At 44.0% G+C, this 20144-nt stretch overlaps 1 protein-coding gene across 3 annotated transcripts in view; it reads right to left on the reverse strand.

Annotated features, from left to right (window-relative positions):
• Positions 1–19799, reverse strand: part of BORCS5 (BLOC-1 related complex subunit 5) — a 73251-nt gene extending 53452 nt beyond the window's left edge. Inside the window, exons 1-2 of one of the 3 annotated variants that reach the window (XM_016185056.2) lie at positions 19437–19799; positions 13156–13299 (exon numbers count right to left, since the gene is read on the reverse strand). In XM_016185056.2, the coding sequence (XP_016040542.1) occupies positions 13156–13267 (112 nt within the window). In that variant the 5' untranslated portion in view covers positions 13268–13299; positions 19437–19799. The other 2 variants (XM_016185055.2, XM_060183853.1) reach the window with 2 other exon arrangements.
• Between the last annotated feature and the right edge of the window lie 345 nt (positions 19800–20144).

Consider the following 20144-nt stretch of genomic DNA (forward strand, 5'->3'; position numbering starts at 1 on the left):
TGCAGACCTGCTTCACCGCTTGCGAAGTGACCCCCCCCCTGCAGGTGGGGAGCTGGGGACTGGAACCAGGATCCTTACTCCAGTCCTTGCGCTTGCGCCATGTGAACTTAACCCACTGCACTACTGCCCAGCCCCTTCTCCTAATTTTTTTTTAATATTTATTTTATTTATTTATTCCCTCTTGTTGCCTTTGTTATTTATCATCGTTGTTGTTATTGTCATCATTGTTGGATAGGACAGAGAGAAATGGAGAGAGGAGGGGAAGACAGAGAGGAGGACAGAAAGATAGACACCTGCAGACCTGCTTCACCGCCTGTGAAGCGACTCCCCTGCAGGTGGGGAGCCGGGGTTCGAACCGGGATCCTTATGCCGGTCCTTGTGCTTTGCGCCACCTGCGCTTAACCCGCTGCGCTACAGCCCGACTCCCTACCCCTTCTCCTAATTTTAAGTCAGACACTCGACCATAGTACAATTGCCTAAGCCAGGAAATTAATACTGGTGTAATAAAATCAATTAAGTTATTTTTTTTGGTGGTGGGGGTGGTTAGTGCTAAAGCCTCTCACATACGACACTTCACCAGTCCAGGTCGTTTTCTTCATTCAGATGGAGAGATTCTGAGACCCTACAACAGCACAGCTGCCTCTGGCATCACAGCATCTCCCATGTGGTGCTAAGGCTCGGACTAGTCCAGGTGCATCTGGTCTGTGAACTCTCTCTGGCCATGACCATATTTAAATTAGCATTTTTTTCCTATGAATACATTTTTCCATTCTGGAATCCCATTCAGGACCTTTTGTCTCCTTGAGATCTCCAAATCACCATACTTCTTAAATCCCTTGCCTTTCATGATTTTAGGCTTTCAAAAAGAAATACTGGTTTTTCTTCTTAAGACTGTGCTCAGTTATTTTGTGCACTGTTCCTAGAATTCAAATTTATCTTTTCTTTAATTTATTTTTTAATTAGTTTATTTTGGATAGAGACTGAAATTGAGAAGGGGTAGATAGGGAGAGGGATTAAGAAACAGATACCTGTAGCCATCTTCATCATTCCCTACCGTGAACACCTATGGACTGGGATCGTTGGCTTCAAACCTAGGTCCTTGAGCAGTGTAATGTGTGCTCTCAACCAGGTGTGCCACCACCTGGCCCACCCCAGAACTTTTTTATTGTTTATTTTTCCCTTTTGTTGCTCTTGTTGTTTCACTGCTGTAGTTATTGTTGCTGTCGTCTTCGTTGTTGGATAGGACAAAGAAATGGAAAGAGGAGGGGAAGACAGGGGGAGAGAAAGACAGACACCTATAGACCTGCTTTACCACATGTGAAATGACACCCCTGCAGGTGGGGAGCCAGGGTTCGAACCGGGATCCTTAAGCCAGTCCTTGTGTTTCGTGCCACGTGCGCTTTAATTAAAAAGTAAAGATTATTATTCCTTAATAATAATCTTTAATTAAATATTTAATTAAATATTAAATATTTAATTTTAAATTAAATTTATTTTTTATCTTTAATTAAAAATTAAAGATTATTATTCTTCATGCCACGTGCGCTATAATTTAAAAATTAAAGATTATTATTCTCCTACCCCGATAACCTCCAAAGCACCCTTTCCTCCTAAAAGTACCAAGTCTAAATAAGCCTTGAAAGTTAAACATGGTAATAGCCAAAACTTGGAAGGAACCCAGGTGTCCAACAACAGATGAGTGGCTGAGCAAGTTGTGGTCTATATACACAATAGAATACTACTCAGCTATAAAAAATGGTGACTTCACCATTTTCAGCCAATCTTGGATGGACCTTAAAAATTCATGTTAAGTGAAACAAGTTAGAAACAGAAAGATGAATATGGGATAATCTCACTCTCAGGCAGAAGTTGAAAAACAAGATCAGAAGAGAAAACACAAGTAGAACCTGAACTGGAATTGGTGTATTACACCAAAGTAAAAGACTCTGGGGGGCGGGGAATACAGGTCCAAGAAGGATGAAAAGAGGACCTAGTGGAGGTTGTATTGTTATATGGAAAACTGAGAAATGTTATGCATGTACAAACTATTGTATTTACTGTCGAAAGTAAAAAATAAAAAAGTTAAATGTAGGAGTCGGGTGGTAGTGCAGCAGGTTAAGCACAAGTGATGCAAAGCACAAGGATCGGTGTAAGGATCCCAGTTTGAGCCCCCAGCTCCCCACCTGCAGGGGAGTCACTTCATAGGTGGTGAAGCAGGTCTGATGGTATCTATCTTTCTCTCCCCCCATCTTCCCCTCCTCTCTCCATTTCTCTGAGTCTAGCCAACAACGATGACATCAATAATAACTACAACAAATAAATATTTTTTTAAAAAGTTAAAAGTAAGCCTTAGATTCAGCCTTAAGTTGTTTTAGTCATCTCTGGGGCTTCCCTGCTCCAGGCTGACTTTTTCAGATAGAGAGGCAGAGGGAAAGAAACCATAGCACCAAAGCTTCCTTCGTGCAGTGGGGGCCTGGCTTGAACTAGGGTAAAAGCAGCGCACTATTCAAGTGAGCTAGGCTTTTGAGTTCTTACCTTGCTGGAGCTTATGTCCCAGCCTGGAGCCTTGGTTCACTCCTTTCTTCACTTACACCTATCCCTTGTTTTTCATCTCCAAACACCTCTATCTTTTTATCAGAGCTCTGCTCGGCTCTGGCTTAGGGTGGTGCCAGGGACTAAACCTGGGTCCTCAGAGTCTCAGACATGAAAAGTCTTTTTATTTTTTATTTTTTTATTTTTAAATAAAAAGGAAACAGACATGAAAGTCTTTTGCAGAACCATTAGGCTGTCTCCCTGGGCCCTAAACCTCTTTCCTTAAGGACACTTTATTACAGCCCCAGTCCTAAGAGCTACTGGTTCTCTGAAATCCTCCAGAACTTAATGACTGTAGTACTCAACTGATACATACACATTGCTTGAGTTCTGGGATCTATGTCTGGCAATTCTTGTTTCCTAAATGAGATTTGCCAAGAGAAGGGTTTGACACCTTTTTTTCCCATGTGGCATTTAGCAGGCTTCCCTAACACTAACACTTGCTGAAAACCTACCAAATGCCAAGCTTTGTGCTAGGCCCTTAGAAATCACAATCTCAACTCTTCAGGAGGTTTGGGTATAATAATCTTTGTAATTCTATAACATACTGAAAACTTTTCTCTCGAGGTAATTAAGGTCAGTAAAAGTGAACATATTCCTACATTAGTAATATTTTTTGTTGTCCTTTTCTGTCCTGATAAACAATAAAATAACTACAGATTACTAATTTGCCACAGGACATGTATATTTTTCCCATGGGTCCATGTCTGACTCAAGCTGTGAGCTGGTCTAATAAGCACTCTAGATGCTGAAGAATAAACTTAGCCTAAGGTCTGGAACTACTACCGGTGGCTACTAGCTCACCATCTGTTTTCACATAGTGCCATCTAGTGGAGCAACGTTTAAAAAAACTGTAAATTAAATTGCATGAGGAGGCTATCTTAATGAAGAAAAAAAGTAAAATATGAGAAATAATTATTTTAAAGAATATTTTAATGTTTCTTTGGGCTCTCCAACTGCTAACTCCTCTCAGTGGTATATAGCATTATTTTCCTCCTCTAAGGTGGCTGGCAAATATTAGCCCTGATACAAGGAAGATTTGGAGCACAGTCCTCAGTTAATAAGACTGAATGAGGGAGCCAGTCCTCAGTTAGGAAGACTGAATGAGGGGGCCAGGCAGTAGCGCAGTGGGTTAAGTGCACATGGCATGAAACACAAGGACCTGCATAAGGATCCCGGTTCAAGCCCCTGGCTCCCCACAAGCGGTGAAGCAGGTCTGCAAGAGTCTATCTTTCTTTCCCTGTCTTCCCCTCCTCTATTTCTCTCTGTCCTATCCAACAATGACAGCAATAACAACGATAAACAACAAGGGCAATGTGAAGGGGAAAAGTAGCCTCTAGCCCCAGCAATAACCCTGGAGGCAAAAAAAAAAAAAAAAAAAAACTGAAAGAGCCAACAAAACAGCTCACCTGGGAAGGTGCCTGCTTCATTATGCATGAAGCTTGACTTCTAGCCCCGCTTCCACTGTACTGAAGGAAGCTTCAATACTGTGGTGTCTTCTCTGTCTCTAAAAAAAAAAGTTGGCCTGAAGTAGTGAAGCCCTGCTGATTAAAAAATAAATAAAGATAAAGACTGAGCAGCTAAGTAGGTTCTTCTTTAATAAATAATAATTTTTTTGCCTCCAGAATTATAGCTGGAATTTGGTGCCTGAACTACAAATCTAGTGCTCCTGTGGCCATTTTTTCCAATTTTTTGGGTAGGTAGAGAGGAAGAGAGACACCTGCAGACCTGCTTCACCACTTGTGACTCTACCCTTCCTGCGGGGGGGGGGGGTAGTTGAACCAGGATCTTTGTATGGGTCCTTGAACTTCGCACTGTGTGCACTTAACCTGGTATGACACTGCTTGGCCCCAATAAAATCTTTTTTTTGATTGTTTAATTCTGGGGGTACTTTATAGCCTCCACTGTCCTAACATTTCAGTCTCAAATGAAGGGTGTTTAAAATTACAAGAATTCTTCTAGTGGTTTTTGGAAAAGCTGCAAAACTGGAGATTACAGAGTATTTTACACTATTCAGCTTTGGACTATTCCTAGTCAAACACTTACCAGAAACCACTGGTGAGCTTGAGCCTTACAAGGAAATATAGACATTTATCTCTATTGTCATATGGCAAGAGTAGCTAGTTCAGTTAGGAAACCATATTAGAAGGTAAATCCCTGAATATCAGCTAAAGTAAACTATGTATTTTGTTCAAATCAATAAATACAACAAATTAAATGTTTAAAGAAACAAAAATTGGGGGTCAGGAAGTAGCTCAGCAGGTTAAGTGCACATGGCACAAAGCACAAGGACCAGCATAAAGATCCTGGTTCGAACCCCTGGCCCCCACCTGCAGGGGGGTTGCTTCACAAGTAGTGAAGCATGTCTACAGGTGTCTATCTTTCTCTCCCAGTCTCCCCTCCTCTCTCAATTTCTCTGCCCTACCCAACAACATCAATGGCAATAACAACAACAAAAAGAAGGGCAACAAAATGGGGGGGAAAAAAAGGCCTCCAGGAGCAGTGGAATTGTAGTGCAGGCACTGAGCCCCAGAAATAACCCTAGAGGAAAAAAACTGAATACAAACCGACAGTTCACTACCAGCAGGTGACTCAAGCAGTTATGTACATGTCTTATTGTTTCTGAGACCCTGGGTTTGATCTGTGACACCACATGGGAGTACCATGGCAGGTTCGCAGATGGCGGAGTGGTGTTCCCCCATCCAGACATGCTGTCAAAAAAGTCATGACACATTTTTGCATTGAAAAATACATTATGATTTTTTCCTACAACCCAATTATCTAAGCTGCCTGTGTATGGGTATCAAGGCTATAAAAGGATAAGCAAAGCAGCACTTCCCAGATATAACTGTGGTATTCTCGGGCCATGACCTGGGAAGTGGCAGTGAACTTGCAAACAGGAGGTTCTGAAGGCCAACAAACATGAAAATGCTCCAAGTCATTGATAGTCAGAAATGCAAACAACAACAAGATACCACTTCACCCCTGTGAGAATGTCATACATCAGGAAAGATAGTAACAACAAATGCTGGAGAGGTTGTGGGGACAAAGGAACCCTCCTGCACTGCTGGTGGGGATGTAGATTGACCCAACACCTGTAGAGAGCAAGAGGCTAGAAGTGGACCTACCCTATGACCCCGCAATTCCTCTTCTGGGGAAATATCCTAAGGAGTCAAACACACCCATCCAAAAAGATTTGTATATACCTATGTTCATAGCAGCACAATTTGTAATAGCCAAAACCTAGAAGCAACCCTGGTGTCCAACAACAGATGAGTGGCTGAGCAAGTTGTGGTCTATATACACAATAGACTACTACTCAACTATTAAAAATGGTAAATTCGGGAGTCGGGCTGTAGCGCAGCGGGTTAAGCGCAGGTGGCGCAAAGCACAAGGACCGGCATAAGGATCCCAGTTCGAACCCCGGCTCCCCACCTGCAGGGGAGTCGCTTCACAGGCGGTGAAGCAGATCTGCAGGTGTCTATCTTTCTCTCCCCCTCTGTCTTCCCCTCCTCTCTCCGTTTCTCTCTGTCCTATCCAACAACGACGACAACAACAATAATAACTACAACAATAAAACAACAAGGGCAACAAAAGGGAATAAATAAATAAAATAAAATATTTTTTAAAAAATGGTAAATTCATCTTCACCTCATCTTGGATGGAGCTTGAAGGAATCATGTTAAGTGAGGTAATTTAGAAAGAGAAGAATGAATATGGGGTGATCCCACTTATACACAGAAGTTGAAAAATAAGAACAGAAGAGAAAACACAAAACAGAACTTGGACTTCACCAAAGTAAAGGAGTCTGGGGTGGGGAGGGAGTGTTCAGATCCTAGAACATGACGGCAAAAGAGGACCTAGATGAGAATTAGATTGTGATACAGAAAACTGAGAAATGTTACTCATGTACTATACTGTATGTTACTGTCGACTGTAAACCATTAATCCCCCCAATTAAGAAACAAATGGGCCAGGCAGTGGCACACCTGGTTGAGCGCACATTTATACTGCTAAAGGATCCAGGTTCAGGCCCCCCAGTCCCCACATGCAGGGAGAATGCTTCACAAGTGGTGAAGTCAGTCCACAGGTGTCTGTCTCTCTTCCTCACTATCTCTTCCTTCCCTCTCTATATTTGGCTATTGCTATCAAACAAATAAAGATAATAAAATTAAAAAAAATAAAAAGCATAAGGTTCTGAATTCCATCGCCGGCATCACTAAAATATGCACAAGTCATGCTCCAATCTGTCTCTTTATGTCTCTCTAAGTTAATTAATTAAAATCCTTTAAGATAAAAAAGACCTCTTAAGATGGTAAAATAGCTCCCTTGAATAGTATGCTGCTTTGCCATGTACATGACCCAAGTTGGCTTCAGTGCTGCAATCTCTTTCTGCCTTTTTGTCTTTGTCTCTCTATCTAAAAAGTCATCCCAGAGTTGTGAAGCTTTGGCAATAAAAAACAAAAAAGATTCTTATTTATATGATGGGTCTTTAAACCACGAATGTCCTCCCTATCCCTGTCCTCTCCATCTGGCACCTGTTAATCATCACTCAAAGCCCAGCCTAAATGTTCCTTCTTCATTGAAGTTTGCCCCAAATTCACAGTCCAGGGGCTGGAGAGAGCACAATAGTTCTGCAAAAGATTCTCATTCATGAGGGTCTGAGGTCCCAGGTTCAATCCCCAGCACCATCATAAGGCTGTCTCAGTCGGTCAGCCATTCTCTATCTCTCTAGTAAAATAATAATAAAAAAATTTTAATTCACAAGCTGACTCAATTTTCTCTTCTTCATGTGCTTAGTCTTTGGGGCATATGGTCAGTTCTACTCATGCTATAGTATATTGTGTTTTTTATCTGTTTACAACATGCACTGACCTATGATCTCCTAATAGGCACCTGCTGTGTCTCAGACCCCTTGCAGCTCCATGAACTGAACCAGTGCCAGGCACTTGGCAGGTGGTCAGCAGTATACTGTGGACATGAATGACCAGTCAGATGCCCAGGACTGCTGGCATGAAGCTCTGAAGTAAAATGGAAGAAATGTTAACAGACACAAAGAAAACAGAATAAAAAGCAGAAACATCTGTCCATGAAGGAGTAGCCACTATTATACCTTTGGGGCAAAGACATCTAGAAAACCAGACAAAACCTATGCAATGCTCTTTCCAGAAACTGTAAAACAAGTGGTGAAAGGTTCAACCCTGAGAGACAGAAAAGAGTGAGCCCTTCCTTTTTGGCTTATTGCTGAAAGACGGTGCTCAGGGTATGAACCAGGGAAGGAGGGCCAGCAGTAACAGCACTGTTAAGTGTGTACACATGCCTCAATGCTCCAGCTAAGCCTCCTTCCTGAAAGGCCCCGGGGATAGGGCTTAGTCCCACGCTCCACTAAAGCTCCAGGGCTCCTGGAGAAGTGCCCAACTGTAGGGCTGGAACAGGCAAGAACAAGGTGAGAGCAGGATGTTGTACTGTTGCAGAAAATAAGCCCTTACTCAACAAGTAATGGGATGATGTCAAAGGAACATAGGAAGCCAGGGTGATGCACGCCAGTTGGCCAACAGAGGATTTTGAGGCTAAAAACAGTGACTGTAACAGATTACAACTCATTAAAGAAAGCACTGACATAAAACTGTTCCATGCTGACTTAAATGGATAGATAAATGGGGAGAATCGAATGACCTTCTTAATAAACTTGCACATGAAAAAAAAACAACAAAGAAAAATTACTATCTGGTGACCACCGCTGTAGAATAAAGTCAAACAAGAATTATCAGTGAATGCCATAACCAGAGAAAGTATTGAAAAGTTAGATTTCAGAGTTGCATAATATCTCAAAAGCATAACTACCCCTCCCAAAAAGGAAAAAAACTTCAGAACTAGACAATGACATTTTCAGATAAATAAAAATACACAGAATTGGTTTCCAGCTGCTCTTCACTACAAGAAATGCTGAGAGAAGTTCTTCAGACTAAAATTAGATGGCATCAAACTGAATCTTAAATCCACCCGAAGCGATTAAGAATTCCAGAAATGGTAATTATGTGGGTAAACATAACAGCCTAAATATAGTTCCTTCTACCCTCAATTTCTTTAAAAGATATCTGATTGTTTAAAATATGTATGAGTGTCTTAAACACATACTTTTTTTTTTTTTAAGATAGAGACAAAGAGTGTCTGTGAAAAAGACAACTGCACTGAAGCTTCCTTCAATGCAGTAGGAACCGGGCTTGAACCTGCATCATGCACAGGGCAAAGCAACACAATATCCAAGTAAGCTATGTCACTGGCCCAAACATACACACTTCTCAAACCTCCATGGCCTGTGTGTGTGTGTGTGTGTTCATTACCAGGAATGAGTAACTACTTTTACAATTACACATATAAAACATTGCATTTCTCTTGTGAATGGTTCATTTCTATAGGTGGACCAAAAAACAGACAGTGGGATTCATTCAAAAATATGTGTGAGGGGTTGGATTTTGAGTAAGAAATCTTAGGACTTTTCTAACCACTGGGAATCTAATTTGCATTAAGTCAGTTTGCTTTTGTATTCTGTGGGAGCCATGTACTGCTAGTTTTCACTGTCTATATTTTTCATTTTTTATCAAATGCTTTATTATTACAGAATAAAGTGCTGATACAGAGGCTGCTGTGAAAAACAAATTCTTTTTGACACTGAAAAGGGGGGAAAAGAATTTGGCAGCAGTACGTAGCCTAGATTATACTCTGCTATTATTTATCCAGAGGGGCGAAGACCAAAGAAAGAATCTGCTTGCCTGTTACAAATGCAAACATTACCTCAGTCTGGTGAATAGCCCCGAACTCGCCAGGCTACTGCCTCTGCAGATCCCCCACCAGCCGGAGCATTACCTCATAGGCCACGACGGAACAATAGTGAGCTCTGTGAAGGGCTGGGGCATGTTGTCTGGTAAGAGTACACTGTCATTAACTTGAATACAAGCTTTCTGAAATCAAACCTGGGGGGCAGAGCCTTTGCTGGGGCAGAGCCTTTGCTGGGGGGTGTTTTTTACTCCTTTGAGAAAAAGCTTGGTCCTGAAAGCAGTAAGGAGAAGGGTGGGGAGAGGAAGAGGGACCAGTGATAAGGGTCTCCTCCTGAGAAGCCAGGAGGCAGAAGGGAATCAAAGCACAGGGCTCTGTGACAAGTCCTGCCACGCACACCCACGGCTGTTCCCTTTGTCAGCGGTGTTTGTGATGGGCTTTGTAAGTGCTAGAAACTAGGTCTTATAGTCTATGTACCAAATCATTAAAAGAAAAAAAGTGAGGGTGGCAGACGGTGGCATACCCAATAGAGCACATGTGTTTACTATGTGTAAACACCTGGTTTTAAGAACCTGGCCCCAGGCAGTGGTGCACCTGGTTAAGTGTGCACATTACAGTGTGCAAAGGACCCAGGTTCAAGCCCCTGGTCCCCACCTGCAGGGGGAAAGCTTCACGAGTAGTAAGGCAGGACTGCGGGTGTCTCTGTTTCTTCCCCTATCTCCTCCTCCCTTCTCAATTTCTGTCTATCCAATAATAATTAAAAATATGTATTTTAAAAAAATGAACCTAGTCCCCACCTGCAGGGGGAGGCTTCACAAGTAGTGACGTAGTTTGGGGTGCCTCTCTTCCTCTTTACCTGTCCCTTCCCTCTCCATTTTTGTCGTATCAAATGAAAGAAAAGAAATAAAGAAAAACTTCTTATCCTAATATCTGGATGTGGGAGTGTTAGTCACGTGACTTGGGACAAGGAGTTTAAGTTCTCAAAGCCCCAGTGTTGAGGACTTCCTAAGGCATATGGCTACGAAGTAGGAGCCAGTTCAGACTGCTCTCCTGTGAAACTCAAAAAAGAAAAAAGAAAAATCACCTGAAAACTCAAAATATAATCAGGATTTCTCAATAAATTCAAAAAATAAAAATAAAAGAAATTTCACTCATGTTGGCTTCTCTAAGAATCACACATTCCTCAAGCTAGTGAAGACTGACATAAAGATGGGTTAACAGGATGGCATGTGCTGTCTCATGAAAGAGCTAGGAAGAGCTGACAAAGTCTACAACTGAAGTCTGTAGTAGACTTTTTTTGTCCTTTGATTTTTTTCCTTCACAAGAGTTATTGCTGGGTCTCAGCATCTGCATGGCTCCACCATTCCCAGTGTCCTTTGTTGGTTTTGTTTGTTTGTTTGTTTGTTTTTATAGAGGGTGAGAAACAAAGGTGCAGGCGCACTGCTTCACCTCTCAAGAAGCTTCCCTCCTACAGGTAGAAATAGGGGCTTGAACCAAGGGAGTCTTGGGAAGAATAGGATCATATATGGGTTATCTATTCAGTGGCTTTTTTTTTTTAAACAGAGGAGACACCATCCCACTGCCCCCCACTCCAGATGAAGTTTCCACTTTTTGGCTGGTCCCATGTGGGGGTCAGGGACTCAAACCTAGGTCCCCATGCATGATAGAGTGTGTACTCTACCAGGTGAGCCTGCCCCTGTGCCATTTGTTTTTCTTTCTTTCTTTCTTTCTTTCTTTCTTTCTTTCTTTCTTTCTTTCTTTCTTTTTGGTACAGTGTGGAATAATGTACATAGTACCGGATCTGCCATCAGGGTGACATTTCCATTTCAGCTGTCTTCCTGCTATGCCACCATGCACAGGAAAGAATTAAAGGGATGGGGCCAGGGAGGTGGCTCAGCAGTAGAACTGGTACCATGCACAAGTGAGATCGTGAATTTGAGTCCCAGCAATGTACACAATGGAGTGGTGTTCTGGTCTCTCTCATGAAGTTTTTTTTTTTTTTTTAATATTTATCTATTCCCTTTTGTTGCCCTTGTTGTTTTACTGTAGTTATTGATGTCATTGTTGGATAGGAAAGAGAAATGGGGGGCAGTCGGGCAGTAGTGAAGCAGATCTGCAGGTGTCTATCTTTCTCTTCCCCTCTGTCTTCCCCTCCTCCCTCCATTTCTCCCTGTCCTATCCAACAACGACAACATCAATAACAACAATAACTACAATAAAACAACAAAAGCAACAAAAGGGAAAAAAATAAATATTTTAAATTAAAAAAAAAAAGGAAAGAGAAATGGAGAGAGGAGGGGAAGACAGAGAGGGGAGAGAAAGACACCTGCAGACCTGCTTCACCGCTTGTGAAGCGACTCCTCTGCAGGTGGGGAGCCGGGGGCTGAACTGAGATCCTTACATTGGTCCTTGCGCTTTGCACCACCTGTGCTTAACCTGCTGCATTACTGCCCAATTCCCTCTCATGAAGTATTTTTTAAAGAGTAAGAGGATGGGGGGGCATTAGCACAGTGGTTAAACGCATATGGTGCTAAGTGCAAGGATCAGCATAATGATCTTGGTTTGAGCCCCTGGATCCCCACCTGCAGGGGGGGTTGCTTCACAGGCAGTGAAGCACGTCTGCAGGTGTCTTTCTCTCCTCCGTCTTTCCCTCCTCTGCTCCTTTACTTTTCTCGCTCTTAGAGAAACTCCATCCAGTCAATGCAAAATCATCACCACTTAATAGAGATGAGAAAATAAGGAAACTTTAATAAAAAGTAGTAGAAACTAGGGAGTTGGGCGGTAGCGCAGTGGGTTAAGTGCACATGGTGCAAAGTGCAAGGACCGGAGTAAGGATCCTGTTTCCAGCCCCCGGCTCCCCACCTGCAGGGGAGTCACTTCACAAGCAGTGAAGCAGGTCTGCAGGTGTCTTTCTCTCTCCCCATCTTCCCCTCCTCTCTCCATTTCTCTGCCCTATCCAACAGTGATGATATCAATAACAATAATAACTACAACAATAAAACAAGGGCAACAAAAGAGTAAATATAAAAAAAAATTAGTAGAAACTTATGACAGAGCAGGGTTTTTCATCCTTAATTTTTTTTTACTAATAAGGAGCATGCCAGAGCATTACTCTGGCACAGGGGATATCTGAGATCAAACCCAGGACCTCGTGATTTTGAGCCCAATGCTCTACCATGATGCCACCTCCTAGCCCTAGTAGAATCCTTTTTCAAAGGTAACTTAAGTTTACGATAACCAGGGGAGCCAATGCTTTGTATATACTCTCTCCTTTCACATACTCTGTATAAAACACCTGCCAGGGGAGTTTCTCTATGAACCCCAACTAGTGACTCCACTGCCCAGAACAAAAAGGATGAAGTCTCCATGTGGAAGTGCAACAGGTGAAGGCCAACTCCACCATCACTCATTTTCTCCTTCATTCACTCACTCAGCTCCTGCTTTGTAATAGCACGTCGCATACCAAGTGGTGAGGATTCAACAGAGCACAGAAGGCGCCATGTCTTTCTGGGAAGGGGGCACGCAAGTTTTAGCAAAACACAAACAGCAAACCCATCAGCAAAGTATGCAAGGGGGGGGTGGGCAGTGGTGATTAAGCACAACAGAAAAGCAGGCAGAAGTAAGGCTGCCGTGCTAAGCAGGGCTGTGGGGAAGACCCCAAGGAGGAGATTCAAGCACAGACCTGAATGAGATGAGGGAGGGAGACGCGGCGATACCTTTGGAGCCAGGGCAGTGCCAGGCAAACCTTTGCAACAAGCCCAGGTGAGACAGGGCGGGCCTCCTCACCTTTCAAAAGCGGCTGGAAGGTGGGAATCTCCTGCAGCTTGATGACGTCAGGATCATTGCTGACGTTCCTCGAGGCCTGGGAGCCCTGGGCGACAACCACAATGTCATCCATCTTGGCTCTGTGCTTGGCTGGTGATGGGGCCACTGCAAAGAGAGTCACACCCCTCAGGAGCTGCAGACCTACTAGCTGCCCCAGACCCACCCATAGGAGCTGTGCTCAGGGAAGTCATCAGAAAAGAGGGCCTTGGTACACCCCAAAATAACTGTAGCTACCTGGGGGGGGCAGCGGGAGCTGGGGGGGGGATTGTGGAGGGGCTCGATCTTCTATAGCATTTTAAAGACCTTACGGAAACCTAGAACATGTACCAAACTTCTTTTGTGATTAAGGATACTTTATAGGGGCAGGGTGGTAGCGCACCTGGTTGACCGCATGTATTACAATGTGCAAGGACCCAGGTTCGAGCCCCAGGTCTCCACCTGCAGGGGGAAAGCTTTACAAGAGGTGAAGCAGGGCTGCAGGTGTCTCTCTGTCTCTCTCCCTATCACCCCTCCCTCTTGATTTCTAGCTGTCTTTATCCAATAAATAAATATAATAAAAAAATTTTTAAAGGATACTTTATTATTTAGCATATCTGCCTATATAAAAGTCCAGCAGAATATGGTTTTAAGTTTTATTCCTTCAAGCCTCCTGAAACATGTTCCTGTTTCAAGCAACGGGAAAAAGAAGGTACAAACTTTGATTATGACTCACCTAGGCAGCAATACTAGAAAAAACTTAGGAGGGCTGGCGAAATAGCTCACCTGAATAGTGCACTGCTTTGCCATGTATGCAACCCAGTTTCAAGCCCAGCCCCCAGCACAATAGAGGAAGCTTCGAAACTATGGTGTATGTCTCTCTCCCTCCCCCGTTCTTGCCCTCTGTCTCTTTATCTGGGGGGGGGGAGAAAAAGTTATCCCAGAGTAATGAAGGCCAAGGAAGGAAAGAAGGGGAAGGAAAGGAGGGAGAAGAGATGGGAGGAAAGAAAGAGGGAAAGGATGGAAGAATGAAAGGAAGAGCTGGGGAAACAGCATAATGGTTCTTAAAAAAAAAACTTCATGCCTGAGGCTCTGAGGTCCCAGGTTCAATCCCCAGCACCACCATAAATTACAGGTTAGCAGTGCTCTGGCCTTTCCCTGTCTCTCTCCCCTGCTCATTAAAATAAAGGAAAGGGGGAGTCGGGCAGTGGCGCAGTGGGTTAAGCGCACGTGGCGCAAAGCGCAGGGACCGGCGTAAGGATCCCGGTTCAAGCCCCCAGCTCCCCACCTGCAGGGGAGTCGCTTCACGGGTGGTGAAGCAGGTCTGCAGGTGTCTATCTTTCTCTCCCCTCTCTCTCTGTCTTCCCCTCCTCTCTCCATTTCTCTCTGTCCTATCCAACAACAAAGCAACATCAACAATGGCAATAATAACCGCAACGAGGCTGCAACAACTAGGGCAACAAAAAGGGGGAAAAATGGCCTCTAGGAGCGGTGGATTCATGGTGCAGGCACCGAGCCCAGCAATAACCCTGGAGGAAAAATAATTAATTAATTAATTAATTAATTAAATAAAATAAAGGAAAGGGAAGAAGTTACTCAAGGCCCCATCCCTGTGATATGGGAGTTGTAAAGCAGTCTCACCCTATCACAGCAAGCCAGGTAGGTATGATAGAACCTAGCTGTAAGGGAAGTTTCAGGTTGGTTTTCAACCCTAGATCACTGATCCGTTCCTGAGAAGCAACACTCCTGACCCTTAAAGTTATAGGCATTAGTTCAAAAAAGGCAGGGAAAAAACCTGTCTCTTGTAGGAGCCTAAAACTTAGAAATCTGGAAGGCTACTAGAAAGCAGTCCCTTGGGGGGAATGTAAGCCACTTGGAGGGAAATGATAGGACATGTCAAAAACTCCCTGCAGCCTGACATCATCTTCCCAAAAAGCTTCCTGGTTGGGGAAATAATGAACCTCTGGGAAGGGAGCAAGGCTGAGTGATAAGAGCAAATGCTTCACATCTGTGGGTTGGTGCCAAAGCACATTAGAAGAGAATGAACCTCTAGAAAGTTCTACACTTCAGAAGATAGTACTTGTAGGTACTGCATCGTTTCAGAGAACTGCCCCTTTTTCTGGCAGCTCTCTCACGCACTCTTGGACAACCTCCACTCCTTGTACTGCCCTTCATGAAACCTCTTCTAAGCTGTTTTGGCAGCTACCAGACATCCTACAGATTAATCGCTCCTTTGTACTGAGGAAAATGGACTTGGTTCCAATTAGCTCATAAAATGGGGCCACTGTAGCGATGAAATGTAAATGCACCTGGTGAAACACACACAGAAGCAGGCTGACTGCAAACTGTTCACATGTAGCATGTTTAGCATGCTACAGTGCTGCACTCTGGGAAGTAGCACAGAACATATGGTGTTGGGCTCTCAAGCATGTTGCCCCAAGTTCAGTCAGCAGCAGCACGTGTATCAGAGTAATGATCTTATTCTCTTTCCTCTCCTCTCATTAATAAAATCCTCATATATATATATAGTCAATTTGTTTGGCTTTATATGTTAACTCTTTTCAGCCACCAGGTTACAGATGCTACCATCATGCCAACCAGACTTCCCTGGACAGACAACCCCACCAATGTGTCCTGGAGCTCTGCTTCCCCAGAACCCTGCCCCACTAAGGGAAGAGGGACAGGCTGGGAGTATGGATCAACCTGTCGACGCCCATGTTCAGCAGGGAAGCAATTACAGAAGCCAGACCTTCCACCTTCTGCATCCCACAATGACCTTGGGTCCATACTCCGAGTTTTAAAGAATAGGAAAGCTATCAGGGGAGGGGATGGGATACAGAGTTCTGGTGGTAGGAACTGTATAGAGTTGTACCCCTCTTATCCTATGGTTTTGTCAGTGTTTCCTTTTTATAAATAAAAAATCCTCATTAATAAATAAAGTAAAATAAAAAGTTAATTAGGGGACTGGGCAGTGGTGCACCCAGTTAAGCACACATATCGCCAAGCACGAGGATCCAGGTTCCAGCCCCTGCTCTCCACCTGCAAGAGATCTGCTTCACAAGCAATGAAGCAGGTCTGCAGGTGGCTCTCTTTCTATCTCCACCTGCCCTCTCAATTTCTGTTGTATGTAATAAAAATTAGAAAAAAGGAAAAAATGGTTGCCATGAGGAGAGTCAGAGTGCTGGCACTGAGCCCCAGTAATAACCCTGGTGGCAATAAATAAATAATAAAGTCAGTTGCTGGCTGGTAGGTGCACAGACATAAAAAAGATAACACGGAGTTGATTGGTACTGCAGCGGGTTAAGCACAGGTGTCACAAAGCGCAAGGACCAGTGTAAGGATCCTGATTCAAGCCCCCAGCTCCCCACCTGCAGGGGAGTCGCTTCACAAGTGGTGAAGCAGGTCTGCAGGTGTCTTTCTCTCCCCGTCATCCCCTTCTCTATTTCTCTCTGTCCTATCCAACAACGACAACAACAATAACTACTACAACAATAAAACAAGGGCAACAAAAGAGTAAGTAAATAAATATTTTTTAAAAAGGTAACACACAAACAGGGGGCAGGTAGGAGTGCACCTGGTTGAGCGCACACATTACAGTGTGCAAGGATCCAGGCTCAAGTCCCTGGTTCCCACCTTCAGAGGGTAAGCTTCACAAGCTGTGAAACAGTGATGCAGGTGTCTCTGTCTCTCTTCCTCTCTATATTCCCCTTCTTGGATTTCTGGCAGCCTCTACCCAATAAATATATAAAAACTTAAAAAAAAAAAAGAAAGAAAGAAAGAAAGAAAAGGTATATACACAGTCACCAGAAGCAGTAGAGTTGTGCAAGCACTGAACCCCAGCAATAACCCTAGTGGCAAGAATCAGTTACTAAATGGGAAGAAATAAGTCAGGAGAAAAATCAAAAACAAATAAAATTAAAAGATGTTATGCTAAATAAATGCTACAGAACTTTCCCACCAGTACACTTCTGGCCTGATACAGAGACAAGACAGTGAGAGTTGATAATCAGTTATCTACTTGTTATGGAAGATACATTCTAAATCTAAGAGGGATTCAAGGAATACAGCAAAGTTAACAGAGGCTGCTCCCCACTAAATGCTGCCCCAGTCTAACCCCTCCTCCTCCATGCTAGCTTGTACTAGTGTTGAAAGGCAGAATGTGGAATACCGTTAGATGTTTCAACTTCCCGTTTCTGAACTACTGGTACTACCAGTAACAGGGAAGCTCTCTGACCAGGGGCCCTCATGTAAGGCTGCAGATTTAACTTCATTCGGATCTGCGACCTCTGACTTTATGTGGGGCAATCCCCGCTGCTCCTAGTTAAAAGCAAAAACAAACGAGCAAAAAAAGAGCAACTGGCTCTATGCTCAATTAAGCATCAGCTGCTTTATTTATGAGTTCTAGCTATGTTCTAGACACAATACTCCTCCCAATCCTACCACAAAAAATTACATATATATGTGTGTGTGTGTGTGTGTGTGTGTGTGTGTATTGGGGGGGGGCGTTAAGTAGAATCAAAACACCACTACCACCTACCATCCTGGCTGGCTTCTATAATAAATTGAGAGTCAAGACAGCTTTTTGGGGAGGGTGGTGGTGGAAGGAACACAGTATCTGGGGGCTTTTGCACCCAAGGGTTCAGAGCTAGTGTGCACCTGTCACCTGTCACCCGGCCCTTTGGGGAAGACGCAAGGTGGCTGCTGTGCCATCTGGAACAGGGGGCGAGGGCACACACACGACCCTGCTGGGAGCCGAGTTCGGGACTAAGGGCGGCTCCGCGTAGGATATTAAGTGTTTTAAGGAAAAAAGCCAGGGGAGGGCTGGGGCCCGGCTGGAGGAAAGTGGAGGTTAGGACACCGACCTGAGGAGTTCAGATCGTTGGATCGGCTTTCGGCCTCCGAGCTCTGCTCACTACCCATGGTGCCGGCAGCGGTGGCAGCGCAGACGCGGCGGGGGAACCGCGGGGGCCCGACAGGGGCAGCTACATGGAGTTTGGGCGTCGCTGCGGGGCCCCAAATACAGACGACGAGGGATCAGGAAGCCTTATTGGGGGAAGAAGGGGCTGCACGGTGCCACGCGCCTGCCAGGGGAAAGCCGAGACCGGGAGGCTGCAGCCCTGCCTGCTACCGTGCCTGCAACCAGCGGGCGGCGCCGCATTCACTCACTTGCTCATGCGCCTCAGGGTCGCTCCTTCCGTGACGCAAATTGGATGAGCCAGCGGCGCGGCCGATTTAGGCTTACTGAATCCCCGCCCCCGACTCGAGGGTGGGCGGGGCGACTCGGGCGTCTACCTCCGTCACGCCTTCTTAAAGGGCCCGACAGACAAAAAAGAGTCTTTCTCAGTGTAATGTTGCATCGCCTTTAAGCATCACCCACCTTCTAAGCGATGTATCCCAATGGTTAGAACATGATGAAATAGGGGCTTTGTCGGGATGTATTTTTTTTCATCTTTTGTTCTTTTTTTTTATCGGGGAATTAATGTTTTACATTCAACAGTAAGTACAATAGTTTGTACATGCATAACATTCCCCAGTTTCCCATATAACAATACAATCCCCACTAGGTCCCATTCAGAGGGATGTATTTTTTATGTGTGTTTTAAAATATTGAGTTACTATTAACATAACCATATTGATCCGAGGTAGTCAGGTAATATTTGCAACCACTGTGAAAAATGTGAAACCTTGTCTTACAACTGGAAAGAAAAAGGTGCTAAAATATATTTCGGATTGGAATCCACAGCTCTCTGGGTGGCAGACTTCCGTGTCAGTTTTCAAAACAGATTGTGACGGTCGAAGATCATACCAAAAATAATAATAATAATAATAATTACCCGATGGGAAAAGATAGAGTTGCAAATGAGCAAAAACGCCTGATTCACTTGTGTGAAAGATCTCAGGAAACCCCAATCCAATCTTTCCGGGAGGTTTGCAGACTAGTGGTAAGAAAATGAAATGGGCGTTTATAGAACAAACATGCTGGAGAGAGGCTTTACAGCTAGAAGACTTGGGGCGGGGCGGTGGGTGGAGTAGATGCCTTTTAACATCCGTAAATTACTTCCACCTGTAGCCTCTCAGCACCAACAGTTGAACAGCCTTTCTGAGTTTCTGAAGTCGGTTTCCCAATTGCCTGGCTCTCTATACATTCGTTCTCTCAGGCTAGAGATCTGCTGATATGTGCCTGCATTCTCAAGCCCAAAGGGATGCTCTTCTTCATTTCTCCTTCTTCATACCCCCTGCAGGGCCACCTGCCTCCTTCCTCTGACCTCATCTCCTCCCATCCATTGTGAAAAGATGTCATAAGTATGGGACCAGAGATGCCATCATATAGAGCTCCAATGGCGCAGTCGGTTAGCACGCGGTACAGAGATACCATCATAGAAAGAAAGAAGAAGAAAAATAAAATAAACACTTTGCTGTGCTGTTTAAACTGGGTCAGACCTTCTGGCAGAGTGAAGTGGTCATTATTTCCCCCCCAACAGTTGTTTGAGAAATCAGCTGCAGACTGGACATCCTAATCACAGGGACTAATGATTGTGGACTCCGCCAGAGGACAGAATTGCTACCAATTATGCTTAGCTTAAGCTTGTTAACACTAATTAATGCTTTAAAAAAAAAAACTACCTACAGCACTGCCTTTCCTCCCATTAGAAACCTCCTACTTTCGTCTCTTTATGTAACACCTTTTTTTTAGGTTTTTAACCTGAATCTGTATTCCCAATTGCAATTCTTTGGTCCCAGATTAAAACGCTCTACTTATTCAATCTCCTTCTAGTTTTTGTTTGCTTGTTTTTACATTTTTTCTTTATTTAAGACAGAGAAATTGAAAAGGGTGTGGAGACAGAGAGACAGATACCTGCAGACCTGCTTCATTCATCACTCATGAAGATTCTCCCCTGCAGGTAGAGACCAGAGGTTTGCACCCAGGTCCTTGCATATGGTAATGTGTGTGCTCAACTGGCTTCACCACCTCT

The sequence above is a fragment of the Erinaceus europaeus genome, unplaced genomic scaffold, assembly GCF_950295315.1.
Source record: "Erinaceus europaeus unplaced genomic scaffold, mEriEur2.1 scaffold_295, whole genome shotgun sequence".
NCBI lineage: Eukaryota > Metazoa > Chordata > Mammalia > Eulipotyphla > Erinaceidae > Erinaceus > Erinaceus europaeus.